A 22,296-nucleotide genomic window follows, 5' to 3' on the forward strand; every position below is an offset into this window, starting at 1 on the left:
AAAGAGAAAGGGAGGGCAGCAGATCCCCCTGGGCTGACCTGGGGACACACGGACAGCAGAGAAAGAAGATGGAATAGTAGGAGAAAGAAACATCATCCTAGAGCTGTAAATAGAATGTCCAGAAGCTCTGTCTCCTGCCCAGAATCATGTTCTGACCAGAACCATGTTCTGAGACCGTGCAGGTTCTTGCCCAAGGATGTTGCCAGCAGATTTAGCAGGGACGACATCTGTTGCCACCATAGCAGTTGGTGATGCAGGAGAGATCAAAGCCCCCAGAGCTGATGGGCACTCCCCCACAGCTGAGGATGTTGCCAACAGCAGCAGAGGTGGAGGATCCCACGGCAGTGTTCTGTGGGAAGGAGCTGAGGATGGGGCCAGGCAGGGTCACCAGCACAGCAGGCGGCTCAATGACCACGTGGGAGTCCTGGCACTGCCTGACACAGCACTCATTGCAGCTGTTGGCCAGCGGGCAGGGGCCGCAGGGCTGGCAGCAAGGGTTGCAGGGCTTGCAGCTGGACATGGCTCACGGTCACAGGTGCACCTGGCACAGAGCACAGGGAGAAGCAGAAAGTGGGGACACATGAGGAGCAGCACTGCACCCAAACAGCCTGCAGCCAAGGCAGCTGCTGGCCCACATTGCCCTGCCCAGCTCAAAGCCCAGGAGCCACCCCAGCCATGTCCCAGCCTCACTGTGTCTGCACAAGATCTTCTCTCCCCTGCCCTGTCCCAGCACAAGCAGCTCCCAGCCCTGGGCTATGACAGCCCCTGTCAGCTGAGACCTACAGCCAGGAAAGAGCTGGTCTTGAATCATCAGCGGGAGAAGAGGTTTCCCACTCACCTGATTCTTGAGAAGGAGGTGAGAGAAGAGGATGAGAGCACAGGGACTTGGGATGCCTTTTATGGCAGTCCTGCACTGCCTCAGGCCCAGTAGCACCTTTGTGACAGTAATAATTTTCTGACCAGCTCATGTCAAATGTGCACTATCCCAGTTAATGGTAGGGGCTGTGTCCTGGTTTCCTGCATTGCTGCTTTTTCATTTCCTGGCTTTTGCCACGTGCTTTCCTATATGAAGGGTCATTTCTCAAAGTGCCAGGATGAGAGCATAAAGGATTTCAAGGCAGAAAGACATCAGTGGACAAAGAAATTTAGATCAAGGGCCATCAGTATCCCATGTAAGCAGGTGATTTGCACCTGTGTCATTCGTCTGGACTCCTCTGATGGCCAGAAATCAACCCTGCTCTTGTGCTTCTTTCTTGTACGCTGGCCCAAGGTCTGCATGTGACATGGCACATCTTTTCTTTTGCTTCCTTCATCACTCTGTGATCAACATTCAGATTTATACTCAGGTGGGCTTCTGCTGGAAGGGTTTGACCCTAGTGTTGTACTAAGAGTACTGAGAAAAATTGTGCTGTCTCATTGACTTCATCCCATCTCTGTGCACTCTCTTTAGGTCCTCTGACCTTCTCTGATGCACTTGAGTCTACTCTGTCAGTGTGAAGGTTCCATGCAGAGCACATGTGTGGGCTTGTGAGACCTTCATCCTGAAAGCATGTGCAGATCACTGTGGGACACTCTCTCCTGTTGTGTCCTTGAGTCCCACAGTGTTGCAGCTGCCCTTGCTGGAAGGAGACAATTTACAGCTCAACAGTGCTGTCTTCAACCTTGCAGAGAAGTGTCCTGAGAATTGAAATGCCACCTCTGCCTCCTGCACCCTCCATTTTGCTTTATGTTTAGGTAGAAATGACAAGAATGTCTGTCTGCTCCTGCAGGATGTAATCCCTAGTCAATTGCTTCTGGTGTGATATTGCTGATGACACAGGAGGTACACAGGGTCCTCATGTCCAGGCCAGTGCCTGATGCACTTCTACAATCCAGCAGCTTGGTGCGGAGTGAGGCAGGGCTGAGACCTCCCAGCAAATGGGTCTTGGACCTTACCCATGTTCAGGTGTTGCTCTGCTGAGACATGTAGGACAGTTGGATCAACACAACATAGCTGAGAGTTTCTCCCTTCCCTTTGCTGGCCTTGCTGAGACCATTGCCAGGCGGTTCTGCTGAGAGGCTTCAGCCAGAACCAGCTAGACCTTCCACTAGACCAGGTTGATTCAAGCTCTGTCCAACATGCCCTTGAACACTTTTGGGGAAGGGGCATCCACAGCTTCTCTGGACCTCTTGCAGAGCCTTACCACCATCCCAATAAATAATGTCTTCCTAATATTTAATTTAACTTTTTTTTTTTTTTCAGTTTAAAGCCATTCCCCTTTATCTTACTGCTACATCCTTCCATAAAAGGTCCCACTAACTTTATTTAAGTACTGGAAGATTTTCTCTCTCCAGAGCCTTTTCTTTTCTGTGATGAACAAACCCAACTCTTTGTAGCAAAGGTGTTCCACTCCTCTCATCATCTTCAAAGGCCTCTTCTCATTCTTTCCAGCAGGTCCATATCTTTCCTACGTGCCTTTTCTATTGAGGGTCCCAGAGCTGGAAGCAGGTCTCCAGGTGGGGTCTCAGGAGAGGTAACTAGAGGGGGAATATAGCTTCCCTCAGCCTGTTGGCCACATTTCTTTTTATGCAACCCAGGATATGGTCATTTTTTTGGTCTGCTCCCCAAACACATGACACATTGTTGGTCATGTCAAGCTTCATGTCTACCAAAACCCAAGGTCCTTCTCTGCAGGGCAGATCTCAATCCACTCCCCATCCATACTGTATTTTTCTTTGGTCCTGCCCTGAACCCAAGTGCAGAACCATTCACATGAGCTTCTTAGACTTCATGAGTTTTGCGCAGGCCTAAGTCTCAAAGTTCACCAAGGTCCCTATGCTCTCTATGGAGCATGTTCAGTGATGCCCGTAAAGGTGAGCCAGGCTCACCTCAAGAATTTGTCAAACCGAGAAGGGACAGATTTCCATCCATTCCCAATTCAGGCTTGTTTCCCTGGAGACAAAACAACAGCTTCACTTGACAATATGGTAAATTAATTTCGTGTTTTCATGAATAAATTAATTCCTGTGGAGGAATGCTCAGCTCAGTTATGTGTCCCACCAAAACTTTAGCTCCCTTGGGTACAAACCATAGCAGATATCAACTGCTGTTCTCTCCTCTTCCCAATGACATGTGATAAAACCTCCACCTGTGATCTAGCTTACAGAGAGAACTGGATTTGTTTTGTCTGGAGAAAAGGACGCCAAGGGGAAAGTTTATCACTCTAGCACTGCCTGGAAGTAGGCTGTAGCAAGGTGGGTTACTCTGCTTCCAGGTAACAAGTGATAGGACAGGAGGAATTGGCCTCAAGTTGCACTAGGGGAGGTTTAGATTGGCTGTTAGGGAAAAATTCTTCCCTGAAAGGATTATCAAGCATTGGAACACACTGGTGAGGGCGGTGGTTGAGTCACCGCTCCTGGAGGCAATTTCAAAGAAGTGTAGATATGGCACATAGGAACATGGGTTATGGTAGAGTGGGCAGTGTTAGGTTTATGGCTGGACTTGATGACCTTGAAGGCATTTTCATGACTCTGTGACGGTACAGCTATCAGGAGTCTTGAGCATTTGAATTAGACAATTTAGAATGAGACAATCAAAAGGTCAGTGTAACTAGCAATTACCACAGATACAATGAACCTTGTCTTCTCTACGTATCTTCTAACCCTGGTAAAGAATGGCCTTCTCATTGTCCCTGCATGGAACAATCAGTACCTACAGACCTTACTGCATTTGCTCTTCCTCATCATGTTTCCTTTGTGAAGATCTGGCACTCCTCCACTGCTACATCAAAGCCGATGAAGACCTTCCTTGTCACCAGGAAAACCATTGCTTCCTGCAAGCCCTGGTCATGTTTCCATTGGGTATGTGGTCGTGTTCACCCAGGTGGTTCTGCTGACTGGCCCACCCACACCCAGGAAAGCCACTGCTTAGTCCAAGTCCCCTGATGTGGCTTCTGCTGATCCTGATCCAGCAGCTGCTCCCACCCCACTGTGTGTGTCAAAGAAAAGCAAACAGTTGGAGAACCTGTGCAATGAGGAAAGACAAGGAGTGTAGCCTTTTCTCCCTGGAGAACAGGAGTCTTGGAGAGGGACCTTATCACAGTATTTCAGTGATCAAATGGGATCTACCAAGAGCACTGAGAGTTTTTCAGCACAAGGATCCACATGGAGGGGCTGTCCATGAGGGTCACACACTGAGTGAAGAAGAACTGGAGATGAATTGAATGTTGGCCACTGAGACTCAAGTGCTTAGGTCTCAGCAGAAGAAGGTGAAACCTTCCTTTCTAAGTATAGCAAGATGTGCACAGGGGCCTGTAAGATGGAGAAAGATCATGTCTGCCCTGAACTGAGAGCAGGAGAATGGGACACTTTGTACCTGAGTGGTTATTCTGAGCCCAGCAGTGCCTTTAAGAGTTCTTTTTCGGCATATAGGAGACCATGGATATCTGAGGGATTACATGGATTAGAGCCCATCCCCACTGCTGCCGTCCTTTGACCTTGTGGTTTCACTGGTGACCTCTGTGCAGTAGTCAAGGATGTCTTCATTAGCTCTAAGAGAAAGAGCACAGGGCAAAATCCACTGCAGGGACTTCCACCATCTGCTTTTTTTTAACTTTGTGCATGAACAGATTGGAAGAGCTGCTACACAAGAAAGGAGAATTTGGAGGCCAAGACATGAGAGCACAACAACTTTAATGAGTCTAAGGAAGAAAAGGAGACCACCAAGGCAGTCACTAAGATGCAGTGGAGCTCCTGCAGGGTGTCCATCTGCCTTCCACGCAGAAGCAGAGAGGGCAAAATATCCCCACTAGACTGGTCTGGGGAGAAACAGAGAACAGGTGGTAAGAAAGAGCAGAGTGGTAGAAGCTCTGTCATGTCCGCTCGCATGTCAGTCCTTGGGTGTGCAGGCAAGTAGCACAAAAGGGTTGCCCATTTCCTAACAACTTGGATAAAAACAAAATGCTCAGAAATGACCCAAGTGAACATCACCTGCCCACAAGTAATGCCAACAGCCCTTGATCTGAGACTTCTGCCTCAGAAATTCTTGAGCCTCTCATCCCAGCACTTACAGAAAAGGATGTTCATATAGGAAAGCACATGGCAGAAGCCAGGAAATGAAAAGGCAGCAATGCAGGAAACCAGGACACAGCCCCTACCATTAGCTGGGATGGTGCACATTTGACATGAGCTGGACACAAAATTATGACTTCGACTGAGGAGCCTCAGGGCCTGGGGCAGTGCAGGACTGCTATAAAAGGCACACCAAGTTCTTGTGCTCTCATCCACTTCTCTCACCTCCTTCTCCTCAGGAATCAGGTGAGTGGGAGGCCTCTTTTCCTCCTCTTCCTCCTACTACTGCTGCTGATTCAAGATCAGCTCTTTCTGGCTGTAGGTCTCAGCTGACAGGGGCTGTCATAGCCCAGGGCTGGGAGCTGCTTGTGCTGGGACAGGGCATGGGAGAGAAGGTCTTGTGCAGACACAGAGAGGCTGAGACGTGGCTGGGGTGGCTCCTGGGCTTTGAGCTGGGCAGGGCAATGTGGGCCAGCAGCTGCCTTGGCTGCAGGCTGTTTGGGTGCAGTGCTGCTCCTCATGTGTCCCCACTTTCTGCTTCTCCCTGCGCTCTGTGCCAGGTGCACCTGTGACCGTGAGCCATGTCCTGCTGCCAGCCCTGCAACCCTTGCTGCCAGCCCTGCGGCCCCTGCCCGCTGGCCAACAGCTGCAATGAGTGCTGTGTCAGGCAGTGCCAGGACTCCCATGTGGCCATCCAGCCCTCGCCTGTGGTGGTGACCCTGCCTGGCCCCATCCTCAGCACCTTCCCACAGAACACTGCCGTGGGATCCTCCACCTCTGCTGCTGTTGGCAACATCCTCAGCTGTGGGGGAGTGCCCATCAGCTCCGGGGGCTTTGACCTCTCCTGCATCACCAACTGCTATGGTGGCAACAGATGTCGTCCCTGTTAAAGCTGCCTGAAGTCTTTAGGCACGAACCTCCACAACCTCACCACCTAGCTCTGAGCAGAGCTAGAGCCTTAAGACATTGTATTTAGTGTCTGAGTCATTGTTCCCTTTTACCTTTGTTTGTCTTTCCTTTGCTGTCCCCAGGCCAGCCTAGGGGGATGTGTTGCCCTCCTTCCCTCTTTAGGGCAGGCAGATGGAGACCCTTCAGAGGTTCCACTGCATCTTAGTGGCTGCTTCTGGTGCTCTTTGTGAGCCACCTCTGTTTCTACCTTATATTCATTAAAGTTGTGCATCCAAGCCTTGGCCTCTAAGTTGTCCTTGTTTCCATGGCAATTCTTGCAGTCTGGTGTAGTCGGGGTAAAAGGTGAAGGCACAGAATGTGAGACCACCTGTAGTGGATTTAATCTTCTGCCTTTTCCTTTGGTTCTGTTGAAGAACATGCCTGGCTACTCCACAGCCAATGGCAAACAGGGAAAAGATGGTTCCAAAAGGTGGCAGAAATGAGGAAATGAAACAGCAATGTGCAGGAACATCCCACAGCCTCATCTCTTCCTTCTCCTCCCCTGCATTACCCAGTCTAGGCCCCATGTGCAGCATGTTTTTTTAAAAGCCAGATGTCTGCCAAGGAATGCGGGAGCCTTCATGAAATGGAAAATATTACCCCCTTCCCTCCAATTTATGATATCTTTGATATTACAGGGCTTTCACGCAAAGATATAGGAGAAGGAATAACAATCCTTTACTAATAAATGTATGTATAGCAAACAAACAGCACCACCGGCAGCAGCTCCATCAGAAGCAGACCCCAGTCCCAGCCTGCTCTCGGCTGCAGGCACTTTCCCCTCGGGTGCAGTTCCGGGCACAGCCAGCAGGGGCGCTGCTGGCTCCCGGCCGGGCAGGGCGGGTGCGATGATTCCCCCGCGCCTGCAGGGGGCGCTGTGGAGCGAGCTCGGCCGTGTCTCCCTCACGCGGTAATGGCGGCTCCGGCGGTGGAGCTGAGGGAGGCGGCTCCTTTGCGAAACTCACGGGGAGCAGCCGGTCTCAGAGCCGCGCCGAGTGGCGGAATGTGCTGTAGCAGGAACCTCGGAGTGGCGAGCTGGAACCGCAGAGGTGAACAGGTTCAGGGAGGCAAACGAATCATAGCAAAAACCCCAAAGCCATGGCAGGAGCAGCAGGTGTCCAGGCAGATGTGGGTGTTGAATTAAAATGTAGCAAAAAACACCAAAGCAGAGGCAGAAAACAGTCGGGCTGGGTGGCTCCAAAAGGTGAAAGAAGGCAGTGAGAGGGGCTTGTTTTGGGTTTCCCCTGGCTCTCACATCTCCCATGTGATGTCTTGGGGATGGCAGAGGCAGCCAGGCTCCTGCAAGCAGCCAGGAGATGCTCCCTCCAGAGAGAGGGAGCAGCACATCAGGGTCCCAGGCTTCCCCTGAGGCACCCAAGCAGAGGGTGAGGGTTCCTCCCAGTGAGATCCGGTGTAGAAAAGGTCACAGTTCATTAAGTTAAGGAAAAGACATGACCAAAACTTCTCCCCTGCTGTGCTAAATTCTGCTGAACGGGTAACTCAAATTTAGAGAGCCTCCCACTCTCGTATCGCATGTAAAATGCATGTAAAATAAATGGGTTTTTTATGATTCCATGCCAGGAACACAACAAGGCTCAATATGCACTTGCCTGGAAGGGTGGACAATACACCTTTATCAGACTCTCATATCGGGATAAACATTTCCCCACAATTGTACAGTCTGTGCTTGCCAAACATTTACAGACAGTCTCATTTTCTCTGGATATGAAATTATGTAATATTCTAATTGCAGGAGACACCACTACCTCCTCTGAGAAAGCAGGTAAAGCAGCAACAGTAGTGTGGCAAGCAGTTCATGAGCTAGAAGTTGAGATTACACACCTGAGGCTAAACTGGTCCTGATGGACTAAAGACATCTTAATTACTTGACTAACTGCATGTAAAGAGGCAGGACACAGATCTTCTGAGTAAGAAAAGGCACTTTTGTCATTATTCCAAGCTGTTATACACCTTGAGCAACCAAGTGGTAACCTGCCTAGGCCAACTCTGCTGAGACTTGTAGTGTTTTATCTTTCCAGGAACATTACTGGGAATTGTGCCAGCACATCCCACTGAAGATTGACTTACTTATCAAAGAACTGCTTATCATTTTTGTAGGAGCAGTCATTGCCAGCAGGAACCAAATTTGGTTCACACATCAACAAGCTCAACCTACAAGGTTGAAAGCCTTGCTTCTTTTGTTCATGCTAATCAGTATGGTAAACATATGCATTCTGGACTACACACACTTCTCTCTTGTGGGTACAATTTACTGCAGCAGCAATTACGAAGGAAGATGGCATTCAAAAGGTAACCGGCGATAATACGAAAGGGAATTCTACTTCTAGCAGCTAGATAATAGTAACAACGATTAATTTTCCTTTATGATCCCCCTAATTGTAAACTGCAGTTTTTGTTTTAACGGTACATGGTGCCTCGGTATATACCATATACCAAATCATTGTGTCAGGATTAAATCCCAATGGAGATGTACTCCAGCCCCTAGAGCATAGAGTATGGGCCTGATGCAATGGATGTGCTTGTGTGAGAACTGCTTGTGATTTTGTATTTGTAGACAACATTATTGTACGTACAAGTAGCCTAATATTTGTGGTTGTATCTTGGTTGATATTATAGGATGTGATTTTGGTTATTCAGTTTGTCTTGTATCTCACCAGTTGTTATTATTTAACTACGCACTGACTTAAGACCAGCAGCCTATTCCTACTGAATGAATCGCACTTCAATGTGAAAAATACTACTTAAGGAAGCTTGGAAAAACAGACAGAAATTTTTGATTGCCATGCATCCTGATGTAGAAAAATCTACTGACTGATGGAGCAACCAAAGAAAGACAAGGAATATCATTACTGGGACATTTTATTTGGATGGTCACCAAGAGCAACTGAAGTCCTTAATAAAATGTTTCACCCTGTGACTGTCCTGATGTTAACCTTTTTGTGTTTTATATTCATAATCAGATTGTATATTAAAATGTGGGGATTATAGAGACATTAACCCCTAAATTCAGAGATAGCTTATATAGCTTTTCCCCTTTCTCTCTCGCTCTTTCTCTAATTCTCATTTTTCAGTCCAAGTCCATATTGATGTTTGAGCCACAGGTGGTGCAGAAGCCCAGATGATAAGGTGTCTCAAACACCAATAACCAGATAGACATGGAGCCAACCAAGAACTGTTGGTAAGAAGGCAATGTGAGAAAAAACAGGCTGTGGCTGGAGAAGGGGCCATACAGAGGTAGGCAGCTCATCTTTGCAACAAACATCCTTGTTCTCTCTCCTGGAAACAAGCACAACACTGTATGATGCAAACACAGGAATGAGGTGACAAAGTGAGCATGGGCTGTCAACCAAAGGTTGATCCAGCAGCAGTGGGCATTGGTTTGATCAAAGGCCTCATCCAAGAAGAACTCAATGGACATATTACATATATTCATATATACAAGAAATGTTGCAAATTTGTAATAAAGCCATAAGACATTTGCACAAATGCAGCTGGAAGTCATTTACCACTGCATTAACCCAAGTACGGCTGATAGCAAACTTGTGAATTACCTCAGCCCTGTATGTCTGGATACCAGCTGAGTCCTGCCTGTGCTGAAGGAGTATATCTCATCTACCTGTGCTGCTGTGTGCAGGCCATGGACTGTAAACCAGGCAATGGAGGGGAGGAGAAGGAAGAGGTGAGGTTGTAGGCTGTCCCCAGACCCCTTCACAACTGTTGCCAAATTTTGGAGACATGATCTTGCTGATGATTTTTGGCTGTTGAATAGCCAGGGATGACCTTGTCAGCTTCAAGGGAGTTGAACCCTCTTCTTCCTCCACCATTTTCATTAGGCAATATGGAAGGCTTGCCATAAAATTAAGGATGACTCAGAGGCCAAGGCATGGATGCAAAAGTATTTTATTGAGTGCAAAGAAAATGGCATGGCTCACAGAGAGTACCAGGAGCAGTCACTAAGTTGCAGTGGAGCTCCTGAAAGGTGTCCAACCGCCAGCCCTAAAGAGAAAGGGAGGGCAGCAGATCCCCCTGGGCTGACCTGGGGACACACGGACAGCAGAGAAAGAAGATGGAATAGTAGGAGAAAGAAACATCATCCTAGAGCTGTAAATAGAATGTCCAGAAGCTCTGTCTCCTGCCCAGAATCATGTTCTGACCAGAACCATGTTCTGAGACCGTGCAGGTTCTTGCCCAAGGATGTTGCCAGCAGATTTAGCAGGGACGACATCTGTTGCCACCATAGCAGTTGGTGATGCAGGAGAGATCAAAGCCCCCAGAGCTGATGGGCACTCCCCCACAGCTGAGGATGTTGCCAACAGCAGCAGAGGTGGAGGATCCCACGGCAGTGTTCTGTGGGAAGGAGCTGAGGATGGGGCCAGGCAGGGTCACCAGCACAGCAGGCGGCTCAATGACCACGTGGGAGTCCTGGCACTGCCTGACACAGCACTCATTGCAGCTGTTGGCCAGCGGGCAGGGGCCGCAGGGCTGGCAGCAAGGGTTGCAGGGCTTGCAGCTGGACATGGCTCACGGTCACAGGTGCACCTGGCACAGAGCACAGGGAGAAGCAGAAAGTGAGGACACATGAGGAGCAGCACTGCACCCAAACAGCCTGCAGCCAAGGCAGCTGCTGGCCCACATTGCCCTGCCCAGCTCAAAGCCCAGGAGCCACCCCAGCCATGTCCCAGCCTCACTGTGTCTGCACAAGATCTTCTCTCCCCTGCCCTGTCCCAGCACAAGCAGCTCCCAGCCCTGGGCTATGACAGCCCCTGTCAGCTGAGACCTACAGCCAGGAAAGAGCTGGTCTTGAATCATCAGCGGGAGAAGAGGTTTCCCACTCACCTGATTCTTGAGAAGGAGGTGAGAGAAGAGGATGAGAGCACAGGGACTTGGGATGCCTTTTATGGCAGTCCTGCACTGCCTCAGGCCCAGTAGCACCTTTGTGACAGTAATAATTTTCTGACCAGCTCATGTCAAATGTGCACTATCCCAGTTAATGGTAGGGGCTGTGTCCTGGTTTCCTGCATTGCTGCTTTTTCATTTCCTGGCTTTTGCCACGTGCTTTCCTATATGAAGGGTCATTTCTCAAAGTGCCAGGATGAGAGCATAAAGGATTTCAAGGCAGAAAGACATCAGTGGACAAAGAAATTTAGATCAAGGGCCATCAGTATCCCATGTAAGCAGGTGATTTGCACCTGTGTCATTCGTCTGGACTCCTCTGATGGCCAGAAATCAACCCTGCTCTTGTGCTTCTTTCTTGTACGCTGGCCCAAGGTCTGCATGTGACATGGCACATCTTTTCTTTTGCTTCCTTCATCACTCTGTGATCAACATTCAGATTTATACTCAGGTGGGCTTCTGCTGGAAGGGTTTGACCCTAGTGTTGTACTAAGAGTACTGAGAAAAATTGTGCTGTCTCATTGACTTCATCCCATCTCTGTGCACTCTCTTTAGGTCCTCTGACCTTCTCTGATGCACTTGAGTCTACTCTGTCAGTGTGAAGGTTCCATGCAGAGCACATGTGTGGGCTTGTGAGACCTTCATCCTGAAAGCATGTGCAGATCACTGTGGGACACTCTCTCCTGTTGTGTCCTTGAGTCCCACAGTGTTGCAGCTGCCCTTGCTGGAAGGAGACAATTTACAGCTCAACAGTGCTGTCTTCAACCTTGCAGAGAAGTGTCCTGAGAATTGAAATGCCACCTCTGCCTCCTGCACCCTCCATTTTGCTTTATGTTTAGGTAGAAATGACAAGAATGTCTGTCTGCTCCTGCAGGATGTAATCCCTAGTCAATTGCTTCTGGTGTGATATTGCTGATGACACAGGAGGTACACAGGGTCCTCATGTCCAGGCCAGTGCCTGATGCACTTCTACAATCCAGCAGCTTGGTGCGGAGTGAGGCAGGGCTGAGACCTCCCAGCAAATGGGTCTTGGACCTTACCCATGTTCAGGTGTTGCTCTGCTGAGACATGTAGGACAGTTGGATCAACACAACATAGCTGAGAGTTTCTCCCTTCCCTTTGCTGGCCTTGCTGAGACCATTGCCAGGCGGTTCTGCTGAGAGGCTTCAGCCAGAACCAGCTAGACCTTCCACTAGACCAGGTTGATTCAAGCTCTGTCCAACATGCCCTTGAACACTTTTGGGGAAGGGGCATCCACAGCTTCTCTGGACCTCTTGCAGAGCCTTACCACCATCCCAATAAATAATGTCTTCCTAATATTTAATTTAACTTTTTTTTTTTTTTTCAGTTTAAAGCCATTCCCCTTTATCTTACTGCTACATCCTTCCATAAAAGGTCCCACTAACTTTATTTAAGTACTGGAAGATTTTCTCTCTCCAGAGCCTTTTCTTTTCTGTGATGAACAAACCCAACTCTTTGTAGCAAAGGTGTTCCACTCCTCTCATCATCTTCAAAGGCCTCTTCTCATTCTTTCCAGCAGGTCCATATCTTTCCTACGTGCCTTTTCTATTGAGGGTCCCAGAGCTGGAAGCAGGTCTCCAGGTGGGGTCTCAGGAGAGGTAACTAGAGGGGGAATATAGCTTCCCTCAGCCTGTTGGCCACATTTCTTTTTATGCAACCCAGGATATGGTCATTTTTTTGGTCTGCTCCCCAAACACATGACACATTGTTGGTCATGTCAAGCTTCATGTCTACCAAAACCCAAGGTCCTTCTCTGCAGGGCAGATCTCAATCCACTCCCCATCCATACTGTATTTTTCTTTGGTCCTGCCCTGAACCCAAGTGCAGAACCATTCACATGAGCTTCTTAGACTTCATGAGTTTTGCGCAGGCCTAAGTCTCAAAGTTCACCAAGGTCCCTATGCTCTCTATGGAGCATGTTCAGTGATGCCCGTAAAGGTGAGCCAGGCTCACCTCAAGAATTTGTCAAACCGAGAAGGGACAGATTTCCATCCATTCCCAATTCAGGCTTGTTTCCCTGGAGACAAAACAACAGCTTCACTTGACAATATGGTAAATTAATTTCGTGTTTTCATGAATAAATTAATTCCTGTGGAGGAATGCTCAGCTCAGTTATGTGTCCCACCAAAACTTTAGCTCCCTTGGGTACAAACCATAGCAGATATCAACTGCTGTTCTCTCCTCTTCCCAATGACATGTGATAAAACCTCCACCTGTGATCTAGCTTACAGAGAGAACTGGATTTGTTTTGTCTGGAGAAAAGGACGCCAAGGGGAAAGTTTATCACTCTAGCACTGCCTGGAAGTAGGCTGTAGCAAGGTGGGTTACTCTGCTTCCAGGTAACAAGTGATAGGACAGGAGGAATTGGCCTCAAGTTGCACTAGGGGAGGTTTAGATTGGCTGTTAGGGAAAAATTCTTCCCTGAAAGGATTATCAAGCATTGGAACACACTGGTGAGGGCGGTGGTTGAGTCACTGCTCCTGGAGGCAATTTCAAAGAAGTGTAGATATGGCACATAGGAACATGGGTTAGTGGTAGAGTGGGCAGTGTTAGGTTTATGGCTGGACTTGATGACCTTGAAGGCATTTTCATGACTCTGTGACGGTACAGCTATCAGGAGTCTTGAGCATTTGAATTAGACAATTTAGAATGAGACAATCAAAAGGTCAGTGTAACTAGCAATTACCACAGATACAATGAACCTTGTCTTCTCTACGTATCTTCTAACCCTGGTAAAGAATGGCCTTCTCATTGTCCCTGCATGGAACAATCAGTACCTACAGACCTTACTGCATTTGCTCTTCCTCATCATGTTTCCTTTGTGAAGATCTGGCACTCCTCCACTGCTACATCAAAGCTGATGAAGACCTTCCTTGTCACCAGGAAAACCATTGCTTCCTGCAAGCCCTGGTCATGTTTCCATTGGGTATGTGGTCGTGTTCACCCAGGTGGTTCTGCTGACTGGCCCACCCACACCCAGGAAAGCCACTGCTTAGTCCAAGTCCCCTGATGTGGCTTCTGCTGATCCTGATCCAGCAGCTGCTCCCACCCCACTGTGTGTGTCAAAGAAAAGCAAACAGTTGGAGAACCTGTGCAATGAGGAAAGACAAGGAGTGTAGCCTTTTCTCCCTGGAGAACAGGAGTCTTGGAGAGGGACCTTATCACAGTATTTCAGTGATCAAATGGGATCTACCAAGAGCACTGAGAGTTTTTCAGCACAAGGATCCACATGGAGGGGCTGTCCATGAGGGTCACACACTGAGTGAAGAAGAACTGGAGATGAATTGAATGTTGGCCACTGAGACTCAAGTGCTTAGGTCTCAGCAGAAGAAGGTGAAACCTTCCTTTCTAAGTATAGCAAGATGTGCACAGGGGCCTGTAAGATGGAGAAAGATCATGTCTGCCCTGAACTGAGAGCAGGAGAATGGGACACTTTGTACCTGAGTGGTTATTCTGAGCCCAGCAGTGCCTTTAAGAGTTCTTTTTCGGCATATAGGAGACCATGGATATCTGAGGGATTACATGGATTAGAGCCCATCCCCACTGCTGCCGTCCTTTGACCTTGTGGTTTCACTGGTGACCTCTGTGCAGTAGTCAAGGATGTCTTCATTAGCTCTAAGAGAAAGAGCACAGGGCAAAATCCACTGCAGGGACTTCCACCATCTGCTTTTTTTTAACTTTGTGCATGAACAGATTGGAAGAGCTGCTACACAAGAAAGGAGAATTTGGAGGCCAAGACATGAGAGCACAACAACTTTAATGAGTCTAAGGAAGAAAAGGAGACCACCAAGGCAGTCACTAAGATGCAGTGGAGCTCCTGCAGGGTGTCCATCTGCCTTCCACGCAGAAGCAGAGAGGGCAAAATATCCCCACTAGACTGGTCTGGGGAGAAACAGAGAACAGGTGGTAAGAAAGAGCAGAGTGGTAGAAGCTCTGTCATGTCCGCTCGCATGTCAGTCCTTGGGTGTGCAGGCAAGTAGCACAAAAGGGTTGCCCATTTCCTAACAACTTGGATAAAAACAAAATGCTCAGAAATGACCCAAGTGAACATCACCTGCCCACAAGTAATGCCAACAGCCCTTGATCTGAGACTTCTGCCTCAGAAATTCTTGAGCCTCTCATCCCAGCACTTACAGAAAAGGATGTTCATATAGGAAAGCACATGGCAGAAGCCAGGAAATGAAAAGGCAGCAATGCAGGAAACCAGGACACAGCCCCTACCATTAGCTGGGATGGTGCACATTTGACATGAGCTGGACACAAAATTATGACTTCGACTGAGGAGCCTCAGGGCCTGGGGCAGTGCAGGACTGCTATAAAAGGCACACCAAGTTCTTGTGCTCTCATCCACTTCTCTCACCTCCTTCTCCTCAGGAATCAGGTGAGTGGGAGGCCTCTTTTCCTCCTCTTCCTCCTACTACTGCTGCTGATTCAAGATCAGCTCTTTCTGGCTGTAGGTCTCAGCTGACAGGGGCTGTCATAGCCCAGGGCTGGGAGCTGCTTGTGCTGGGACAGGGCATGGGAGAGAAGGTCTTGTGCAGACACAGAGAGGCTGAGACGTGGCTGGGGTGGCTCCTGGGCTTTGAGCTGGGCAGGGCAATGTGGGCCAGCAGCTGCCTTGGCTGCAGGCTGTTTGGGTGCAGTGCTGCTCCTCATGTGTCCCCACTTTCTGCTTCTCCCTGCGCTCTGTGCCAGGTGCACCTGTGACCGTGAGCCATGTCCTGCTGCCAGCCCTGCAACCCTTGCTGCCAGCCCTGCGGCCCCTGCCCGCTGGCCAACAGCTGCAATGAGTGCTGTGTCAGGCAGTGCCAGGACTCCCATGTGGCCATCCAGCCCTCGCCTGTGGTGGTGACCCTGCCTGGCCCCATCCTCAGCACCTTCCCACAGAACACTGCCGTGGGATCCTCCACCTCTGCTGCTGTTGGCAACATCCTCAGCTGTGGGGGAGTGCCCATCAGCTCCGGGGGCTTTGACCTCTCCTGCATCACCAACTGCTATGGTGGCAACAGATGTCGTCCCTGTTAAAGCTGCCTGAAGTCTTTAGGCACGAACCTCCACAACCTCACCACCTAGCTCTGAGCAGAGCTAGAGCCTTAAGACATTGTATTTAGTGTCTGAGTCATTGTTCCCTTTTACCTTTGTTTGTCTTTCCTTTGCTGTCCCCAGGCCAGCCTAGGGGGATGTGTTGCCCTCCTTCCCTCTTTAGGGCAGGCAGATGGAGACCCTTCAGAGGTTCCACTGCATCTTAGTGGCTGCTTCTGGTGCTCTTTGTGAGCCACCTCTGTTTCTACCTTATATTCATTAAAGTTGTGCATCCAAGCCTTGGCCTCTAAGTTGTCCTTGTTTCCATGGCAATTCTTGCAGTCTGGTGTAGTCGGGGTAAAAGGTGAAGGCACAGAATGTGAGACCACCTGTAGTGGATTTAATCTTCTGCCTTTTCCTTTGGTTCTGTTGAAGAACATGCCTGGCTACTCCACAGCCAATGGCAAACAGGGAAAAGATGGTTCCAAAAGGTGGCAGAAATGAGGAAATGAAACAGCAATGTGCAGGAACATCCCACAGCCTCATCTCTTCCTTCTCCTCCCCTGCATTACCCAGTCTAGGCCCCATGTGCAGCATGTTTTTTTAAAAGCCAGATGTCTGCCAAGGAATGCGGGAGCCTTCATGAAATGGAAAATATTACCCCCTTCCCTCCAATTTATGATATCTTTGATATTACAGGGCTTTCACGCAAAGATATAGGAGAAGGAATAACAATCCTTTACTAATAAATGTATGTATAGCAAACAAACAGCACCACCGGCAGCAGCTCCATCAGAAGCAGACCCCAGTCCCAGCCTGCTCTCGGCTGCAGGCACTTTCCCCTCGGGTGCAGTTCCGGGCACAGCCAGCAGGGGCGCTGCTGGCTCCCGGCCGGGCAGGGCGGGTGCGATGATTCCCCCGCGCCTGCAGGGGGCGCTGTGGAGCGAGCTCGGCCGTGTCTCCCTCACGCGGTAATGGCGGCTCCGGCGGTGGAGCTGAGGGAGGCGGCTCCTTTGCGAAACTCACGGGGAGCAGCCAGTCTCAGAGCCGCGCCGAGTGGCGGAATGTGCTGTAGCAGGAACCTCGGAGTGGCGAGCTGGAACCGCAGAGGTGAACAGGTTCAGGGAGGCAAACGAATCATAGCAAAAACCCCAAAGCCATGGCAGGAGCAGCAGGTGTCCAGGCAGATGTGGGTGTTGAATTAAAATGTAGCAAAAAACACCAAAGCAGAGGCAGAAAACAGTCAGGCTGGGTGGCTCCAAAAGGTGAAAGAAGGCAGTGAGAGGGGCTTGTTTTGGGTTTCCCCTGGCTCTCACATCTCCCATGTGATGTCTTGGGGATGGCAGAGGCAGCCAGGCTCCTGCAAGCAGCCGGGAGATGCTCCCTCCAGAGAGAGGGAGCAGCACATCAGGGTCCCAGGCTTCCCCTGAGGCACCCAAGCAGAGGGTGAGGGTTCCTCCCAGTGAGATCCGGTGTAGAAAAGGTCACAGTTCATTAAGTTAAGGAAAAGACATGACCAAAACTTCTCCCCTGCTGTGCTAAATTCTGCTGAACGGGTAACTCAAATTTAGAGAGCCTCCCACTCTCGTATCGCATGTAAAATGCATGTAAAATAAATGGGTTTTTTATGATTCCATGCCAGGAACACAACAAGGCTCAATATGCACTTGCCTGGAAGGGTGGACAATACACCTTTATCAGACTCTCATATCGGGATAAACATTTCCCCACAATTGTACAGTCTGTGCTTGCCAAACATTTACAGACAGTCTCATTTTCTCTGGATATGAAATTATGTAATATTCTAATTGCAGGAGACACCACTACCTCCTCTGAGAAAGCAGGTAAAGCAGCAACAGTAGTGTGGCAAGCAGTTCATGAGCTAGAAGTTGAGATTACACACCTGAGGCTAAACTGGTCCTGATGGACCAAAGACATCTTAATTACTTGACTAACTGCATGTAAAGAGGCAGGACACAGATCTTCTGAGTAAGAAAAGGCACTTTTGTCATTATTCCAAGCTGTTATACACCTTGAGCAACCAAGTGGTAACCTGCCTAGGCCAACTCTGCTGAGACTTGTAGTGTTTTATCTTTCCAGGAACATTACTGGGAATTGTGCCAGCACATCCCACTGAAGATTGACTTACTTATCAAAGAACTGCTTATCATTTTTGTAGGAGCAGTCATTGCCAGCAGGAACCAAATTTGGTTCACACATCAACAAGCTCAACCTACAAGGTTGAAAGCCTTGCTTCTTTTGTTCATGCTAATCAGTATGGTAAACATATGCATTCTGGACTACACACACTTCTCTCTTGTGGGTACAATTTACTGCAGCAGCAATTACGAAGGAAGATGGCATTCAAAAGGTAACCGGCGATAATACGAAAGGGAATTCTACTTCTAGCAGCTAGATAATAGTAACAACGATTAATTTTCCTTTATGATCCCCCTAATTGTAAACTGCAGTTTTTGTTTTAACGGTACATGGTGCCTCGGTATATACCATATACCAAATCATTGTGTCAGGATTAAATCCCAATGGAGATGTACTCCAGCCCCTAGAGCATAGAGTATGGGCCTGATGCAATGGATGTGCTTGTGTGAGAACTGCTTGTGATTTTGTATTTGTAGACAACATTATTGTACGTACAAGTAGCCTAATATTTGTGGTTGTATCTTGGTTGATATTATAGGATGTGATTTTGGTTATTCAGTTTGTCTTGTATCTCACCAGTTGTTATTATTTAACTACGCACTGACTTAAGACCAGCAGCCTATTCCTACTGAATGAATCGCACTTCAATGTGAAAAATACTACTTAAGGAAGCTTGGAAAAACAGACAGAAATTTTTGATTGCCATGCATCCTGATGTAGAAAAATCTACTGACTGATGGAGCAACCAAAGAAAGACAAGGAATATCATTACTGGGACATTTTATTTGGATGGTCACCAAGAGCAACTGAAGTCCTTAATAAAATGTTTCACCCTGTGACTGTCCTGATGTTAACCTTTTTGTCTTTTATATTCATAATCAGATTGTATATTAAAATGTGGGGATTATAGAGACATTAACCCCTAAATTCAGAGATAGCTTATATAGCTTTTCCCCTTTCTCTCTCGCTCTTTCTCTAATTCTCATTTTTCAGTCCAAGTCCATATTGATGTTTGAGCCACAGGTGGTGCAGAAGCCCAGATGATAAGGTGTCTCAAACACCAATAACCAGATAGACATGGAGCCAACCAAGAACTGTTGGTAAGAAGGCAATGTGAGAAAAAACAGGCTGTGGCTGGAGAAGGGGCCATACAGAGGTAGGCAGCTCATCTTTGCAACAAACATCCTTGTTCTCTCTCCTGGAAACAAGCACAACACTGTATGATGCAAACACAGGAATGAGGTGACAAAGTGAGCATGGGCTGTCAACCAAAGGTTGATCCAGCAGCAGTGGGCATTGGTTTGATCAAAGGCCTCATCCAAGAAGAACTCAATGGACATATTACATATATTCATATATACAAGAAATGTTGCAAATTTGTAATAAAGCCATAAGACATTTGCACAAATGCAGCTGGAAGTCATTTACCACTGCATTAACCCAAGTACGGCTGATAGCAAACTTGTGAATTACCTCAGCCCTGTATGTCTGGATACCAGCTGAGTCCTGCCTGTGCTGAAGGAGTATATCTCATCTACCTGTGCTGCTGTGTGCAGGCCATGGACTGTAAACCAGGCAATGGAGGGGAGGAGAAGGAAGAGGTGAGGTTGTAGGCTGTCCCCAGACCCCTTCACAACTGTTGCCAAATTTTGGAGACATGATCTTGCTGATGATTTTTGGCTGTTGAATAGCCAGGGATGACCTTGTCAGCTTCAAGGGAGTTGAACCCTCTTCTTCCTCCACCATTTTCATTAGGCAATATGGAAGGCTTGCCATAAAATTAAGGATGACTCAGAGGCCAAGGCATGGATGCAAAAGTATTTTATTGAGTGCAAAGAAAATGGCATGGCTCACAGAGAGTACCAGGAGCAGTCACTAAGTTGCAGTGGAGCTCCTGAAAGGTGTCCAACCGCCAGCCCTAAAGAGAAAGGGAGGGCAGCAGATCCCCCTGGGCTGACCTGGGGACACATGGACAGCAGAGAAAGAAGATGGAATAGTAGGAGAAAGAAACATCATCCTAAAGCTGTAAATAGAATGTCCAGAAGCTCTGTCTCCTGCCCAGAATCATGTTCTGACCAGAACCATGTTCTGAGACCGTGCAGGTTCTTGCCCAAGGATGTTGCCAGCAAATTTAGCAGGGACGACATCTGTTGCCACCATAGCAGTTGGTGATGCAGGAGAGATCAAAGCCCCCAGAGCTGATGGGCACTCCCCCACAGCTGAGGATGTTGCCAACAGCAGCAGAGGTGGAGGATCCCACGGCAGTGTTCTGTGGGAAGGAGCTGAGGATGGGGCCAGGCAGGGTCACCAGCACAGCAGGCGGCTCAATGACCACGTGGGAGTCCTGGCACTGCCTGACACAGCACTCATTGCAGCTGTTGGCCAGCGGGCAGGGGCCGCAGGGCTGGCAGCAAGGGTTGCAGGGCTTGCAGCTGGACATGGCTCACGGTCACAGGTGCACCTGGCACAGAGCACAGGGAGAAGCAGAAAGTGGGGACACATGAGAAGCAGCACTGCACCCAAACAGCCTGCAGCCAAGGCAGCTGCTGGCCCACATTGCCCTGCCCAGCTCAAAGCCCAGGAGCCACCCCAGCCATGTCCCAGCCTCACTGTGTCTGCACAAGACCTTCTCTCCCCTGCCCTGTCCCAGCACAAGCAGCTCCCAGCCCTGGGCTATGACAGCCCCTGTCAGCTGAGACCTACAGCCAGGAAAGAGCTGGTCTTGAATCATCAGCGGGAGAAGAGGTTTCCCACTCACCTGATTCTTGAGAAGGAGGTGAGAGAAGAGGATGAGAGCACAGGGACTTGGGATGCCTTTTATGGCAGTCCTGCACTGCCTCAGGCCCAGTAGCACCTTTGTGACAGTAATAATTTTCTGACCAGCTCATGTCAAATGTGCACTATCCCAGTTAATGGTAGGGGCTGTGTCCTGGTTTCCTGCATTGCTGCTTTTTCATTTCCTGGCTTTTGCCACGTGCTTTCCTATATGAAGGGTCATTTCTCAAAGTGCCAGGATGAGAGCATAAAGGATTTCAAGGCAGAAAGACATCAGTGGACAAAGAAATTTAGATCAAGGGCCATCAGTATCCCATGTAAGCAGGTGATTTGCACCTGTGTCATTCGTCTGGACTCCTCTGATGGCCAGAAATCAACCCTGCTCTTGTGCTTCTTTCTTGTACGCTGGCCCAAGGTCTGCATGTGACATGGCACATCTTTTCTTTTGCTTCCTTCATCACTCTGTGATCAACATTCAGATTTATACTCAGGTGGGCTTCTGCTGGAAGGGTTTGACCCTAGTGTTGTACTAAGAGTACTGAGAAAAATTGTGCTGTCTCATTGACTTCATCCCATCTCTGTGCACTCTCTTTAGGTCCTCTGACCTTCTCTGATGCACTTGAGTCTACTCTGTCAGTGTGAAGGTTCCATGCAGAGCACATGTGTGGGCTTGTGAGACCTTCATCCTGAAAGCATGTGCAGATCACTGTGGGACACTCTCTCCTGTTGTGTCCTTGAGTCCCACAGTGTTGCAGCTGCCCTTGCTGGAAGGAGACAATTTACAGCTCAACAGTGCTGTCTTCAACCTTGCAGAGAAGTGTCCTGAGAATTGAAATGCCACCTCTGCCTCCTGCACCCTCCATTTTGCTTTATGTTTAGGTAGAAATGACAAGAATGTCTGTCTGCTCCTGCAGGATGTAATCCCTAGTCAATTGCTTCTGGTGTGATATTGCTGATGACACAGGAGGTACACAGGGTCCTCATGTCCAGGCCAGTGCCTGATGCACTTCTACAATCCAGCAGCTTGGTGCGGAGTGAGGCAGGGCTGAGACCTCCCAGCAAATGGGTCTTGGACCTTACCCATGTTCAGGTGTTGCTCTGCTGAGACATGTAGGACAGTTGGATCAACACAACATAGCTGAGAGTTTCTCCCTTCCCTTTGCTGGCCTTGCTGAGACCATTGCCAGGCGGTTCTGCTGAGAGGCTTCAGCCAGAACCAGCTAGACCTTCCACTAGACCAGGTTGATTCAAGCTCTGTCCAACATGCCCTTGAACACTTTTGGGGAAGGGGCATCCACAGCTTCTCTGGACCTCTTGCAGAGCCTTACCACCATCCCAATAAATAATGTCTTCCTAATATTTAATTTAACTTTTTTTTTTTTCAGTTTAAAGCCATTCCCCTTTATC

The 22,296-nt window shown here is 48.7% G+C and overlaps 2 protein-coding genes and 3 pseudogenes across 2 annotated transcripts; 2 read left to right on the forward strand and 3 right to left on the reverse strand.

Annotated features, from left to right (window-relative positions):
* Window positions 1-211: 211 nt before the first annotated feature.
* Window positions 212-3,726, reverse strand: LOC134053429 (uncharacterized; annotated as a pseudogene).
* Window positions 3,727-5,181: 1,455 nt separating this feature from the next.
* On the forward strand, window positions 5,182-5,939 carry LOC134053430 (feather keratin Cos1-2-like). The gene is given in 2 exon segments (XM_062508453.1): window positions 5,182-5,295; window positions 5,610-5,939. Coding segments are annotated over 2 exon segments (444 nt in total).
* A 4,288-nt stretch (window positions 5,940-10,227) lies between these two features.
* On the reverse strand, window positions 10,228-10,984 carry LOC134053397 (feather keratin Cos1-1/Cos1-3/Cos2-1-like; annotated as a pseudogene).
* Window positions 10,985-15,199: 4,215 nt separating this feature from the next.
* Window positions 15,200-15,957, forward strand: LOC134053431 (feather keratin Cos1-2-like). The gene is given in 2 exon segments (XM_062508456.1): window positions 15,200-15,313; window positions 15,628-15,957. Coding segments are annotated over 2 exon segments (444 nt in total).
* Window positions 15,958-20,245: 4,288 nt separating this feature from the next.
* LOC134053432 (feather keratin Cos1-1/Cos1-3/Cos2-1-like) lies at window positions 20,246-21,973 on the reverse strand (annotated as a pseudogene).
* Between the last annotated feature and the right edge of the window lie 323 nt (window positions 21,974-22,296).

The sequence above is a fragment of the Cinclus cinclus genome, chromosome 24, assembly GCF_963662255.1.
Source record: "Cinclus cinclus chromosome 24, bCinCin1.1, whole genome shotgun sequence".
Classification (NCBI taxonomy): domain Eukaryota; kingdom Metazoa; phylum Chordata; class Aves; order Passeriformes; family Cinclidae; genus Cinclus; species Cinclus cinclus.